Consider the following 15,111-nt stretch of genomic DNA (forward strand, 5'->3'; position numbering starts at 1 on the left):
TATGAAGGCTCAATGGTTTATGAGGTCAAAGGACAGACATATGTTTATACATACGACATGTGATCGGAGCATTGGTGGATATTTTTTCTTCACAGTTTCAAGGCTAAATGTGTGCTGTATCACGTGATTACCTCGTACACCATAAAATTCTGGTCATTTTACAGGCAGGAAGAAGCACCAGCCAGGTTATGGATGGGAGCATGTGCTGGAGCAGTGTGTGGCTGCATCCTCCAGGGAACTCTATCTGGCCACCCCCCAGGCAGATGCCTGGCCCATCCCCATCTCATTGAAATGCCGATCAACCTGCTGCAACCACAAGGCACGTGGTTGGCCTTCTCCACTCACAAGGCTCCCTCACAGAGAATCTGGTGAACAGGATTAGCATCAGGAAGTCGGGCCACATGTCCACACAGCCGCAGCTGACGCTCACAGACTATGCAGGTAACAAATCTCATTTGAATCTTGCTCAGAAAGCACTCGTTGGACACAAAGTCTGACCAGCGATAGCCAAGGATTCTCCGAAGAGATCCTTGGTCAGAGTCCAAGTCTCACAGCTGTAGAGCAAGACTGGAAGCACCAAGGACCTGAAGACTCGGACTTTCGTCCTCCCGCACGGGTCCCAGCAGCGCCACACCCCATGATCCAGTGAACCCATAACTTCCCAGGCCCGACCCAAACGTCTATTAACCTCTGAATCCCAAGGCAAGTGAATCTCTCCATGACCTCAACATCCTCACCACAAGCAGGTGCAGACAAGATAGCAGCATCCACGATGTCATTGAAAGGTTGGATGTTAGTTTTAACCCACGAAACCTTTAATCCCAGCGACTCCGACTCCTCATTCAATGCCTTTAGGGCCCCCATAAGGATATCCAGCATCTCCGCAAAGATGACTGCATCATCTGTTATGTGAAATCAAGGTCAGAGATCTTGACATTCCCAAACGATGCAGTGAAACTTGATCTCTCTGACATCCTCCCCAGAATCAAGTTCAGACAAGCGTTGAAAAGTGTGGGGACCAGTACACACCCCTGAGAAACTCCAGCAACAACTGAAAACTAGAAGGGCACTCAGTAGAGCACATACCTTATCCAGGCTGATTAGTTTACGTCTTGTATCGCACTGAATGGCCGGATCTGGATTCGGACCTGAACTAAATTTTAATCAGCTTGTTCTTGTCACGTACCAAACTCATCCACCAATTTTCGTCTAAATCTGTCCACAAGTTTTTGAGATATTTTGTTCACAAACATGGACAGAAAGGGGTGAAAACATCATCTCCTTCCACCTTCAGTGGTAATAAGTCGGAGATGGAACCACCACACCTCACAGCACTCTCAGTGCCAGAGAAAAGTTAAGAAAGCAGATTGGTCAGTTTTGATGGCACTCCAAGAAGACCGAGAATCCTCCAGAGGGCATCCCGATTCATTGAATTGAATGCTTTGCAGAACTCAACATTGGCTGTGAACAGCCCCTGCCGAAACTCTCGTCTGCATTCGGTGAGGACACGAAGAGCAAGGACATGGTCAATTGTTGACCTCTTTGGGTAAAGATCAACTGCTCCAGTCGATGGTGCTCAGCGTATGTACAGTTTTACGCCTCAGCTCCCTGAACAGCTCAGCTCTGCCATTAAGCCTGGCTTTGCAACTCTGGTCAATGGTATCCAATGTCCATTGGAATACAAAGTCCCTCTTCTGACAGTGAGTTCCAAGACATCCGCTGGCAATATCAAGGATGGCAGTTGTGAAGGCACCCCACAACTCTTCAGGATTCCCCAACACACCCAGACCCCCCAAATCCCGACTCAACCTATTTGCAAACTCCTCTCATCCTTGAGCTTGTCAACATCCAGCCGAGATGGTACCATCCTCCCGGATTTAAACTGCAACTTCAGAGATGCTACAACAAGCCTGTGGCCAATATTGAGGAACTCGGCACTCCGGTAGATCCTGTATTTCTGAACCATCCTCCAGCGACCAGTGACGAGCACATGGTTAACCTCCTGTGCCACACCGCCAGCATTGGAATACCAAGTCCACCGATGAGCCTGTGGGTGCTGAAACCATGAACCAGCCACCCTAAGTCCATGACTTCTTCTAAAGTCAAGGAACTTCGTGCTATTCTGGTTCACAGTTCCAGACCCATGGGGACAAACACATGTCTCATAACCATCTTTATCAGCGCCAATCGATGCATTGAAATTCCCCAAGACGAGGAGAGTATCTCTCCTGAGGCACTGATCAACCACAGACACGAGCGTGGAATAGAATGCATCCTTCACGGTGAGATGTCTCACCTCATTTGAAGCAAATACAAAGACCAGGGAAATGACAACCAAGTAGTGACAAATCAGTGTCATAATACACTCGTTGTTTGGTGTTACCACAATTATCATGGTAGTCAGCTTATTGGACACAGCTACAGCAACTCCTTGAGCATGGTAACCATCAGAACGACCAGACCAGTAGTAGGTGTAACCACCCACCATGATCTCACCACTTTCTGGTCTCTGAACCTCAGAGAGTGCTGCAATACTGATGTTAAAGCGCTGGAGCTCAGATGATAGCAAAGATGAGTGATCATCCTCTCTTAGGGATAGGACATTCCAGGTACCCATCCAAAGGAGTGCTCAAAGGTTAACCCAAGGAGACAACCCTCTGGTGGACGACACCTCAGCACCACCCTGACACGCACACCTGCAATCCAACCCGGGAAGGTTACCCCGTGCTTTTCCTCCTATCACCAAAGAGTGGAGGTCCTGAAGATTTTGCTCCAATCCCATCATCCGGTGAGCTGTCCTGTGAAGGGCAGCTGCACAGGAGATGCTCTCACAGAGTGGGTTTTCAGGGGGGGGGGTGTGGGGGGTTGCGTTTTTGGTGTGTTTTGCGAAGTGAAATGTTTTTACTGTGACCGGATTGCAAATCCTGCCACCAACCTCCTACGGAAGGTTACCCACTACAGAAGGATATCCGTAGACACAGTTGGACACCAGATATGGATGGCCGTTGGATCACAAGTAGCTCCTCCGCCCTATGACAGGGATGTTTTCGAAGCTCTGACCCTGCCTTTGGCCTGAACACCAGAAAGAAGATCACAGAAGCAGGCAGGTTCTGTATGAATTATTGGGATCCCTCGTCTAGTGCAATGATTTTGAGGTTCGCAGTATCAAGGTGTTCCAACTGTTTTGTGAAAGTACTTTCCCACATTGAAAAAGCATATTTATAGATTCATGACCTGGGCAGTAGGATTTGATCTTGCTTGGTCTCGATGGAAACTTTTGCTTCATCTCAAAGAAAGATGGTGGACTACAGGGCAGTAAAGTCATGTGATGATACAGAGTCTAGGCTCATGGAAGAGCTGGAACACTGAACGGATCGAGATGCAACAGAACAGCATTGAGAGGGGAGGAAATACCAACAGCGGAGTTGAAGGGTAAAATAGAGGGAGACTTGGACAAACCGTGCATGTGGGGAGGAATGGGGGCAGGGAAGGATGCATGGGGTGGACAAGAGGGATACAGAAGGAAACTCCCAGGAAGTAAAAACTGCAAATTTGGAAGGAGGATGGATTGTGGTGGGGGTTAACAAGGGTCGAAAATATCATGGTTTTGGATTGGGGGTGAACTAAGATGGTGGTGAACAGCTGTTTTGAAGACCTGGAGGGAAGAATGATATTGAAGAGAATGTGGAAGTTGGTTCCACAGGTGGGAAAGAAGAGGAATGAATGAGTGGAAGTGAGCAGTGATCCTCTTCTTTTATTTTTTTTTTGGGGGTTCAGAAAGCAGAATGATCTAGTCTTGCTGGTGAAGACTGGCATCTTTGTGTCAGTGGACAGGTTGAACGATGGATGAAATGAACACGACGTCAATTGAGGAATGCCAACCACCGTGGGAAGGAAGGAGGAGCTGATATGTCAAGTGTTAACGGGTTAAAGTCAAAAACGTCAGGTTCTCCCTACCTCCACGGTGGTTAAGATACCTCATTCAGCATCATGCTGATTTCATCCATTATTTAAACAGTGCTCCACCAGTATAAAGCTATAGAAGTACAAGCAGTCATACCATCTGTCGTAGTAGTACGAGTTGTGATAATCCAGTCGTGTCTCCCAGGACTAAAATACCACGTGACCAGTTCCTACTTGTACCCAGCAGGGCCATATGCCACCACGCATGGCAGGACCATAATCACGCAAGCAAATTATTTTCCCATTTCCTGAAAACACAAACTGTCATAAAGTGTTCATCCATCAATTACGTCAACCTCATGATTTGCACACAAAATGCGAAATCGAATCATCCAATTTTCTTGTGTGTTGCTCGTCATCAAGTTGACTTTCTTGTATATTTTTTGCTGCGATGAAGGGCTAACGCTTGAAACGCTTCCCATGGTGGATGGCATGGCTTCGTCAATCTCTAGTTGATAAAAGCTGATGTTTGAACTGTCCACCGATGAACACCGACACTGACCTTCACAAATTGTAGAATTACTCTGACTATCTTGTATATTTTTTGTGCATTCCATGAAGTTGACTTTATTGGAGAATGTCTCAACATTTGCACAACTACTGTGAAGGTCCAGACGGTGGAGGCCTCAAAACATTGTTACGCACGATGCCAAGGCAACCAGAGGAGCTGCTTGGAGCTATGTACCCAGCAGGAGAAAAAATAAATAAATCGCCAAGCTTGAGAGCAACTGCAGCCATATTGCCTGGTCAGATGTGATGGGACCAAGGGCTTGATGCGATGCACAAAATTCCAAAAGGCGGACTACATCAATCAAATGTAGAACAATCATGAGGCTGGACCGTCACCTGGAATTGAACTTCTGCCAATGTAGGAGCCAGCAGGACTGTCCTTTATTGGATAGCTGCGTCATGGATGTGGTGTTGGAAGCACCGTCTATTGATTGTATGACTTCAGCAGATGCCAAGAAGAGGACCACCACAAACATAGAAGGTGCTTCAGCAGATAATGTCCTACGCGGTTCATCCTCCAGCAGTGCTGCCTGTTCCCAGTTGAACCTCAAAAGCATTTTCTTTTCCATTAATCTTCGGTTCATGTTGTAGCTTGTACATACAGTCAGTGCAAGGTGCAAGGCAACATTAGAAAACTTTAATGCGTTGTTATGTTGTTCGTCTTTCGGCTGCTCCCGTTAGGGGTCGCCACAGCGGATCATCCGTTATGATCCGCATACTGACTTGGCACAGGTTTTACGCCAGATGCCCTTCCTGACGCAACCCTGGTCGCCTCTTACGACACAGGGATAAGGATTGGGTTTCACCATGATTCCGGACTGCCCTACACCCTCTCATAGCACGGCCCAGTGCAGGGCTCCCGTCCTCAAGCGATCCTCCAACCCAAGCCTCCGAGTAGCCGGATTACAGGCGCACGCCACTACGCCCGGTTATTACAAAACTTTAAAGTACTTCACTTAAATTACAGAAAAATGAGGAAACGATGAGGCAAGCAATTTATTTGAACGTTGAAACGAAGTCAGTACGTACACAGGATTTAAACTTGGAATCTCAGCATCACAAGCTGTGTGTTCAGATAGGAATAGCAAACGGACCAGCTCGAGTTAGTGGGGTTTCTTGCTTAAAGGCGACTGACGTGGGACAAGGAATGATTTGCCACATAGATACAGACCGGCAGGATGTGTCTGCGGCTCATCGTACAGTCTGTAGTCCCCATAGGCATATCCGGAGACCGAGTTGAACGGTGAGTTTATGCTTCTTTTAATGATTTTCCACTTTGTACTGGACATAAGGGGAAGACACCAATGCACTTTTCTCACCCCAAACGGTGGACCGATAAGAAAAGAAAGGGCACCATAGTTGGCTCGATTGATGTTTTTGATCCCCCAAAGGGGGCAAGCTCTTCCAGGGATCCTGCTCGTTGCTGTCAGTGGGGGTCTTACACAAAATTCTGTGAAAAAAGATGCTGAGAGATGTCAGGGAACACATGCATCGATGATAATTGCCATTCACTACCCTTGGAGCTGTATCTTGAAAGATGACTGCTCTGTTTTTGGAAATCATGCATTGAATTGTTGTTAATTGTCTGTCCATTCCATCCATCCATCCATCCATCCATGAGGACGATACTCTGTGCAGAGCGTTGGTGCTGCCTAAGCAGTCTCCTTGTCTATAGGGCGCAATCCTGGACGGGTCGCCAGTCTGACACAGGATACCAGCAAGCTGGCACTCATTTTGCCGACCTCAGAAGGATGACAGGCAGAGTCAACCCCACCTGGTATTAATTCAATGGGTGAGGGATTTGAACTCAGGATCCCAAGCCCACAGTCAGTTGTGACTAAGTTGATGTGTGGACTTGTTTGAAGGTGGAATTTCATATTTGGCAAGTGTAGGTTAATGGGAATACAGTAAAACAACGGTGATGAACATTTGACAATATCTGTCATATTGTGTTTGGTTTTGGTCATCCTTCTGATAGAAAGGGTAGAGCCAAATAAAAGAGGGTTCAGGATCGAGCAATTAGACCTTTCGAAAGGTTCCAGAGATATCGGTTTTAGTTATGAGAAAGGACATTGAAAAAAATAAAATGATCATTGCTGTTTACCGAATGGGGAAAAGAAGATTTCGTGAAGATGTGAAAAATATTTTTGATAGTGAAATGGAATCGATCGAGCAAATATATTTCCGGGATACGGTGGGACGTAAGAATAACGCGCACAAACTCGGAATGTGATTGAAACAGAGATATTTCTCTTGAACCGAGGAATAGTCTGCCCAGGAGTGAATGATGTTTTAATATAATATTAGTGGTGATGATGTGATTGTCCGATTCTTCATTATTTTTTCCCTTTTCAAGAAGGCTGTTCTTCAATCTCATTCTTCCCTCCAGGTCAAGACAGCTGTTCACCACCATATCAGATCATCCCCAATCCAAAACCATGATCTTTTCTACCCGAGTTAACATCACAATCCAAATCCTTGATCTTTTCTACCCGAGTTAACATCACAATCCAAATCCTTGATCTTTTCTACCCTCGTTAACATCCCAATCCAAAACCATGATCTTTTCTACCCAAAATCCAAATCCTTGATCTTTTCTACCCGAGTTAACATCACAATCCAAATCCTTGATCTTTTCTACCCTCGTTAACATCACAATCCAAATCCTTGATCTTTTCTACCCTCATTAACATCCCAATCCAAAACCTTGATCTTTTCTACCCTAGTTAACATCCCAATCCAAAACCTTGATCTTTTCTACCCTAGTTAACATCCCAATCCAAAACCTTGATCTTTTCTACCCTAGTTAACATCACAATCCAAATCCTTGATCTTTTCTACCCTCGTTAACATCCCAATCCAAAACCATGATCTTTTCTACCCGAGTTAACATCACAATCCAAATCCTTGATCTTTTCTACCCTAGTTAACATCACAATCCAAATCCTTGATCTTTTCTACCCTCGTTAACATCCCAATCCAAATCCTTGATCTTTTCTACCCTAGTTAACATCACAATCCAAATCCTTGATCTTTTCTACCCTCGTTAACATCCCAATCCAAATCCTTGATCTTTTCTACCCGAGTTAACATCACAATCCAAATCCTTGATCTTTTCTACCCGAGTTAACATCACAATCCAAATCCTTGATCTTTTCTACCCTAGTTAACATCCCAATCCAAATCCTTGATCTTTTCTACCCTCGTTAACATCCCAATCCAAAACCATGATCTTTTCTACCCGAGTTAACATCACAATCCAAATCCTTGATCTTTTCTACCCTCGTTAACATCCCAATCCAAAACCATGATCTTTTCTACCCGAGTTAACATCACAATCCAAATCCTTGATCTTTTCTACCCTAGTTAACATCACAATCCAAATCCTTGATCTTTTCTACCCGAGTTAACATCACAATCCAAATCCTTGATCTTTTCTACCCGAGTTAACATCACAATCCAAATCCTTGATCTTTTCTACCCTAGTTAACATCCCAATCCAAATCCTTGATCTTTTCTACCCTCGTTAACATCCCAATCCAAAACCATGATCTTTTCTACCCGAGTTAACATCACAATCCAAATCCTTGATCTTTTCTACCCTCGTTAACATCCCAATCCAAAACCATGATCTTTTCTACCCGAGTTAACATCACAATCCAAATCCTTGATCTTTTCTACCCTAGTTAACATCACAATCCAAATCCTTGATCTTTTCTACCCGAGTTAACATCCCAATCCAAATCCTTGATCTTTTCTACCCTAGTTAACATCACAATCCAAATCCTTGATCTTTTCTACCCTCGTTAACATCCCAATCCAAAACCATGATCTTTTCTACCCGAGTTAACATCACAATCCAAATCCTTGATCTTTTCTACCCTAGTTAACATCACAATCCAAATCCTTGATCTTTTCTACCCTCGTTAACATCCCAATCCAAAACCATGATCTTTTCTACCCGAGTTAACATCACAATCCAAATCCTTGATCTTTTCTACCCTAGTTAACATCACAATCCAAATCCTTGATCTTTTCTACCCTCGTTAACATCCCAATCCAAATCCTTGATCTTTTCTACCCTAGTTAACATCACAATCCAAATCCTTGATCTTTTCTACCCTCGTTAACATCCCAATCCAAATCCTTGATCTTTTCTACCCGAGTTAACATCACAATCCAAATCCTTGATCTTTTCTACCCGAGTTAACATCACAATCCAAATCCTTGATCTTTTCTACCCTAGTTAACATCCCAATCCAAATCCTTGATCTTTTCTACCCTCGTTAACATCCCAATCCAAAACCATGATCTTTTCTACCCGAGTTAACATCACAATCCAAATCCTTGATCTTTTCTACCCTAGTTAACATCACAATCCAAATCCTTGATCTTTTCTACCCTCGTTAACATCCCAATCCAAAACCATGATCTTTTCTACCCTAGTTAACATCCCAATCCAAAACCTTGATCTTTTCTACCCTAGTTAACATCACAATCCAAATCCTTGATCTTTTCTGCCCTAGTTAACCTCCCAATCGAAAACCATGATCTTTTCTACCCTCGTTCACCCCCCAATCCAAAACCTTGATCTTTTCTATCTTCGTTAACCCCCCCCCTCCCAAATTTCTAGTTTTGCTTCTTGAGAGTTTCCTTTTGTATGCATCATGCCCAGTCCATGCATCCTCTCCTGCTCCCCCCCCATTTGTCCCCACACCCATTGTTAGTTTTGCCCCATGAGGGATGAGGGATGGGAGACTATTGCAATGTCCCCATCTGTCTCTCCATCTGTGTGTCTGTGTCCTCGTCTATATATTTTCACTTTAAAACTGGTTTCTGTCTGCAACCGCTTGTCCCATCGATGCAAAACCTTAAACTTCGAAGGGACTTTGCATGGACAATATTTTATTGCTTACTCTGACGTCATAGTTCATATGGTATGACAGGTATTTGAGATTAAAGGAAAAATTTGGACATAATTTTCTCTGAAACTGCTCAAAGAAAAAAATTTCAACTTTGCATACAGTATATCATGAACTCCCCATTGGGTGTAAAAGATGATAACGATGACATCATCGGGGAAGTGGTATTCCAGCCATAATTGGTTGAATTTAAATCCTTATCCGAAATATCTGAAACTTCACGTATCTGATCTATGACTCGATGTGAGTGAAGAATTAAACTTATGACGTTCATAATCCATGCCACGCCAAGAAACGATGCAGCATAATATGGTGCATGGATGATGCGGGTACATGTTGGACATTATAACAGGCAGGGCCAGATTTAGACATGGGCAAGCCGGGCAGTTTCCCAAGGGCCTCCACAACCAGGGGGCCTCCACATATTTCATGAAAAAAAAATTTGTAAGGAATAATGTATTTGTGAGTGAGTGCCTGAATGGTAGTTGGTAGTTAGTGGAACAGATGTAAGATATTCATCTTATCTCATTCTCTATTTTATATAGAAGTTCAGATTCTTTGTTCTTGAAAAATATACTTTATGGATGACTGTAAATATGTCTTGTCACCTTTTTAGTATTCTAAGGTAGGGTGGGCCTCCACTACTGAAGGCTGCCCAGGGGCCGCCACATGTTTAAATCCGGCCCTGATAACGGTGAGCCATAACAGTAGCGTGTTCAGTTAACGATGACATTTTTGTTCAGAATGAATGCGCAGAGTGAGACTATGTGCTCGACGAATGCCGTTCTTGTATGTCCAAGTCTCCCTCCATCTTGGCCTTCAATTCTGCCATTGGTATTTCCCCCACAACCCCCTCCCCTACTGTCCATTTTGTCCTGTTACTTCTTGATCCATTCAGTGTGCCAGCTCTTCCATGAACCTCGACTATGTACACACAAACAAAAGGCAATTTCAACTCACCTTCGAAAAACCTTTTCTTTCCAACCATGTACGGCACAATGGTTTGAATCTGAGCATGAAGTTGTACATGTACCTGACGATCACCGCGTTCAGTGGGATGCCCACGGATGCGTACACGTAGCATGCTAACTTGCCAGCAATTGTGACGGGTGCAATGTTTCCGTATCCTGAAGAACATGACGCAATCATCATGTATGAGTAGTTCCGTGCACACTTGAACTAAGGGTGGACATTTACATTCTGGGGTTTGTAACCGTTGCGTAGTAAGCCAAAGGAAAGTCCAGTTAAAAAAAATATATATTGGTATAATATTTGGAGGTGTTTATATTGTTGTGGTTATGCGGAATCGGCACCCCCCTCCGATTCCAGCCCCCCCCCAAGGCAATGTCACACAACATATGGCGGTCCCAAATAGTTATTTCATTAGTATTCGTTTTAGATATCCCTTCCCTTATGTGTAGTGGGTTGATGGGACAATACGTGTTGTAAGAACTTTTAGGTCGTGTTTTTCTTTCTATTCTTTACCCATATTTCATTCTTTACATTATTTTGCTTTGCTGCACACACAAACTTCTCCTTTCTGCATGCAGGCACATTGCACACCAATGACCATAGTAACAGGGACAGGTCATTTGCATAGGCGTGCCATTTCCCATTCAAACTGCAGGCCATTTTCCAGCGGACGTTCCACCTCAGACTTCACCAGACTCGAACCCCAACGTTGCAACATTTCACACACCATCAAGATTCCTTTATAAAAAATCACCAAACCATCGGACCACAACTCAAGCTCACTTACCTTCACCATGAACAGCCATAACGACGACGCAGGGTGATTCACCAATGTGTGTGCCGTCCCTCGTATGGACGTCAAGCGGGTGTCCCATCTTTTAGCATTAGTTGGTGGACATTAAAGATCCCATGGTGTCCTTCGCAGAGTAGGTGAGCTATCGCCGGCAACCTGAACAAATTCCAAATTCCTGCCATAACTGGTCGAACGTCAGGCCTGGCCAGCCGGTTCATGAAGATTCCCCCAGCCGACCCCACAATAAAGGTGGGATAACGGTGGCCCTCAAATAAGAATAAGTATCGTTTTTGGCCTGATCTCTCAAAGGTGAAGAATCACTTAAGAAATTGAGAAATTCTCAAATCCGGATCCGGATCTGGATCTGGATCCGGATCACACACCTAACCTGTCCATCAAGTTTTGTCCGAATCCATCCACAACGTATCGAGATATCCTGATCACAAGCATACAGACAAAAAGACACACAAACAGGGGTGAAAACATAAACTCCATCGAATTTCGGTTGTGGAGGTAATTCAACAATTTATTTCAGAAAATATCATACCTTGCATTTAATTTTCCATTGATGCAATTCAATCTCTTAAACCATAGATGAGTCGATTCTGAGTGTCATTGGATGCCTGGAATTCTGGGGAAAAAAGGTATCGACTTATACGCCCAAAAATACGGAATGTACAATTAGAATGTGACTACGTCTACAAAATACATACAAATGCAGCGTGAAGCTCCACAATGAAACCGAAAAGGTCTGTTTGTCCGCAGTATGAACATGTCATCAATACATGATTTATAAACACCACACAAACATACCAGCACATCAACACCGCACAGAACCACACCAATCACGTCTTGTTCAGGATCTGCAAACTCTGATTGCCCTTTCTGAAAGGATGTGTTGAAAAGTAATGCCTCCTGTTCTTTTACTAAGGCACAGTGCACACTTCTCAGGCAAACATGGCACAGTACACACATCAGTTCTTCTCGCCACTGGGTGCGAAGTTTCGTGCTTCTGACGCGAGATGGCTCAGTGCTAGATTAGTCAAGATGGCAGATGTCAGACTGACATTGTGACTGTTGTGAAGGGTGAAGCACGAGACATGAGAATTGGGATGACTTACTGGAGATGAACAGTATGGCAGATTGATGGCGTCCGTTATGGACATGGACAACGAGTATGGACACTGGAAGGATGCTCGTCTACGATCCTAAATCTTTTAATGAAAAAGAGAAATTTAATTTCAGGTTGTAATTTTTGTTTGCCGTATTTTCCGGTGTATTAACCACATCCCTGTTTTTCACCCTTTAACAACAACAACAACAAAAAAATCATATATACAGGGTGGCCTAAAAGTCTGGATCCATAGGCAAAAATTTATTTTAAAGTTTTATTGCAGTAAATGCTCAAATTGACGGCCTTGGACTTCGCGACACTTGTTTATATGCTCAATACAAGAACGTTGAACATTTCTGAACTTAAAACGTTTAAACACTTTAACAGTGGCGTGTGTTATTGGATGCTTATCAGGATGCTTTCTATTGAATTCGGCAACAACTCCTCGATGTGAAGAATCCTGTTTTGCGTACATGAGAATAAGTTCAATTCGATTTTCTATTGTTAGTTTTGAAGCCGTTTTGGATCTAAAAGAAAAAAAAAATCAAATTGTATATTAGGAAAAATGCCTATGGACCAGACTGAATCCTATGGACTGAATCCAGACTTTTGGTACACCCTGTATATATGTATATATATATATATATATATATATATATATATATATATATATATATATATATATATATATACATATATATATATATATATATTTTGATCATTTTATTTCCTGATCTGCATCTAAATACCTTTGTACATCAACTTTAAGTAGCACAAAATTAAAAGTTTGAACTCCAAACTAAGCAGAAAATTATCAGAACATTTAATTTTTAAAATAATTTTGTCAAACCTTTTGGGGGTAAAATCAAAGTCCAATTAGTTGATTGTAGAGTGCCGTAATGGCTGGTGTGTAATCAATCACAAGAGCCTGAACCTCTCGGCCCACGACAAGCTGGCTGTGAAGCCAACCATCCAGAACCCAAAAGTAGCGATGGTGGCCCTACATGTCGGGGTTTTTCCTCAACAGGAAAAAACGTGCACCCGAGATCAATTGTAGTTACATACTTTTACATAATTATGAAAGTTCTAAAAGTTCCCCGATTTGGAGAACATAGATCTACTGGTATATGTATGAAAATTGGAATATAATTGAAATTCAGCAGTGAAAAACTTATTGTTTTTGATACTGATTTATTTTTTCTATACCCGTGCATTAACCGCACCCCCGACTTTTAACTTTTTCTCAAAAAACGCGGTTAATACACGGGAAAATACAGATTCTAACTCCCAAACCTGCAATAAGCATGTGGTTTACAAACCTGAGGGATGTGCCGAAAGTTATCGGAAAGAGATTCATCAGAAAAAGTTTTCGGAATAAAAATTCAACGTTATTTTTTATTCCTGTAATATATGAAGCTCATTCTAACCACTCTCTGACTTACTGACTGATATTAAAGATTGGTACCTTCCGAGTGACATAGAAAGCTGAAATGTTGTGTGCCGACTGACATCAAAGCGAAAACACCAATAAAAATCACAGAACCATGGGAAAACATCCGAAAATGAAAACAAATAAATGAAAAAAAAATGCAGGTGAGCGACCCGAGACAATGGGGAAGCACGGTAATTTCGCATACCGATGGACACCGAAGCCGATACACTGAGAAAAATCACAGAACCATTGGAAAGTGTCCATAAATGAATTTTTTTTAAACATATGAAATCGAGAATATTGTGTGCAGTTCTGGTCACCACAATTCCGGAAGGACACAGATACCATAGACAGGGTTCAGCACAAGGCTACAAGATTGATTCCAGGCCAAACTAGATTCAGCTATGAGGAGCGGCTGAAGGAGACAGGGTACCTTGGTACCTTTCAGGTGATGTACAAATTCACTAGAAAGGAGGCGGTGACGAGGAGATATGATAGAGATGTTTAAGATAAAGAAAGGGAGAGATAAAATAAGTTTAGATGAATTATTCAACAGAGTACACAGTGATAGGACTTAGGGGGCCAAAGCCTGAGAGTAAAGAAGAGGAGAGTTAAGATGGTCGTAATGGTTAAGAGTTAAGACTTTCACTCTGAGAGTAGTTAATGCATGGAATGGCCTCCCAGGAAAGGTAGTGGCAGCCTGAACAGCAGATAAGTTTAAATTAGAATTAGATAGGTACCTGGAAGTTATGGAGATAGAGGGGTATAGGGATGTTGACAGGACTTTCAGGTAGTTTGAGCATTGATGGGTGATTGTGTGCATGTGTGCGGAGTGCTGTTAGGGGTCTTTTCGAGGTGGTTTGTGTGGTTGATGTTGTGTGTTTTTGGCCAGGCCCATGCCCCCTCCACTGAGGGGAAGAAGGGGGGGGGGGAAACCTTAAAAATATTATTTATTAATTATTTTATAAAATTTGAATTTTCTTCCTTGGATCTTGTGTCGATAAATTAGTATGGTGTTCGTGCAGACATGATGGGTGAATGGCCTCCACCTGTGTTAGATTTCCTTGTTGAAAATAAATACATGAAAAAAGAACAAATGCAGGTGAGCGATCCGAGACAATGGCGAAGCTCCGCTTGTTATTGCTTACAATGTACAAGCATCCCCAGCTGGTAATTCAATATCATTACACTGGATGACACCATGTATAATTTCACTTACCAACTGTTGTCACAAGAGTGGTCACAAAGAACACTGCATTATGGTATGACCAAGTTCTTGGTGGAATGCTGTGATTCGTGGATGACTGCAAATCCTGGTCCCAGTAATGTACAATATGGATGATCTTGAAAAAGCAGGAAGAACATAAAATGCTGAACAGTGATGGATTTATAAAAAAAAAAAAAC

At 42.9% G+C, this 15,111-nt stretch overlaps 1 protein-coding gene across 1 annotated transcript in view; it reads right to left on the minus strand.

The window, feature by feature from the left end:
• LOC147012149 (potassium channel, subfamily K, member 16-like) overlaps positions 1 to 15,111 on the minus strand; it is a 30,989-nt gene that overhangs the window by 5,960 nt on the left and 9,918 nt on the right. The window contains exons 2-3 of the mRNA XM_085855871.1: positions 14,926 to 15,049; positions 10,356 to 10,522 (exon numbers count right to left, since the gene is read on the minus strand). Of these exons, the coding sequence (XP_085711997.1) occupies positions 10,356 to 10,522; positions 14,926 to 15,049 (291 nt within the window). The remainder of the gene's footprint in view (positions 1 to 10,355; positions 10,523 to 14,925; positions 15,050 to 15,111) is intronic.

The sequence above is a fragment of the Eptatretus burgeri genome, chromosome 15 (assembly GCF_056783735.1).
Source record: "Eptatretus burgeri isolate ZD-2024b chromosome 15, Ebu_testis_v1, whole genome shotgun sequence".
In the NCBI taxonomy this organism is placed as follows: domain Eukaryota; kingdom Metazoa; phylum Chordata; class Myxini; order Myxiniformes; family Myxinidae; genus Eptatretus; species Eptatretus burgeri.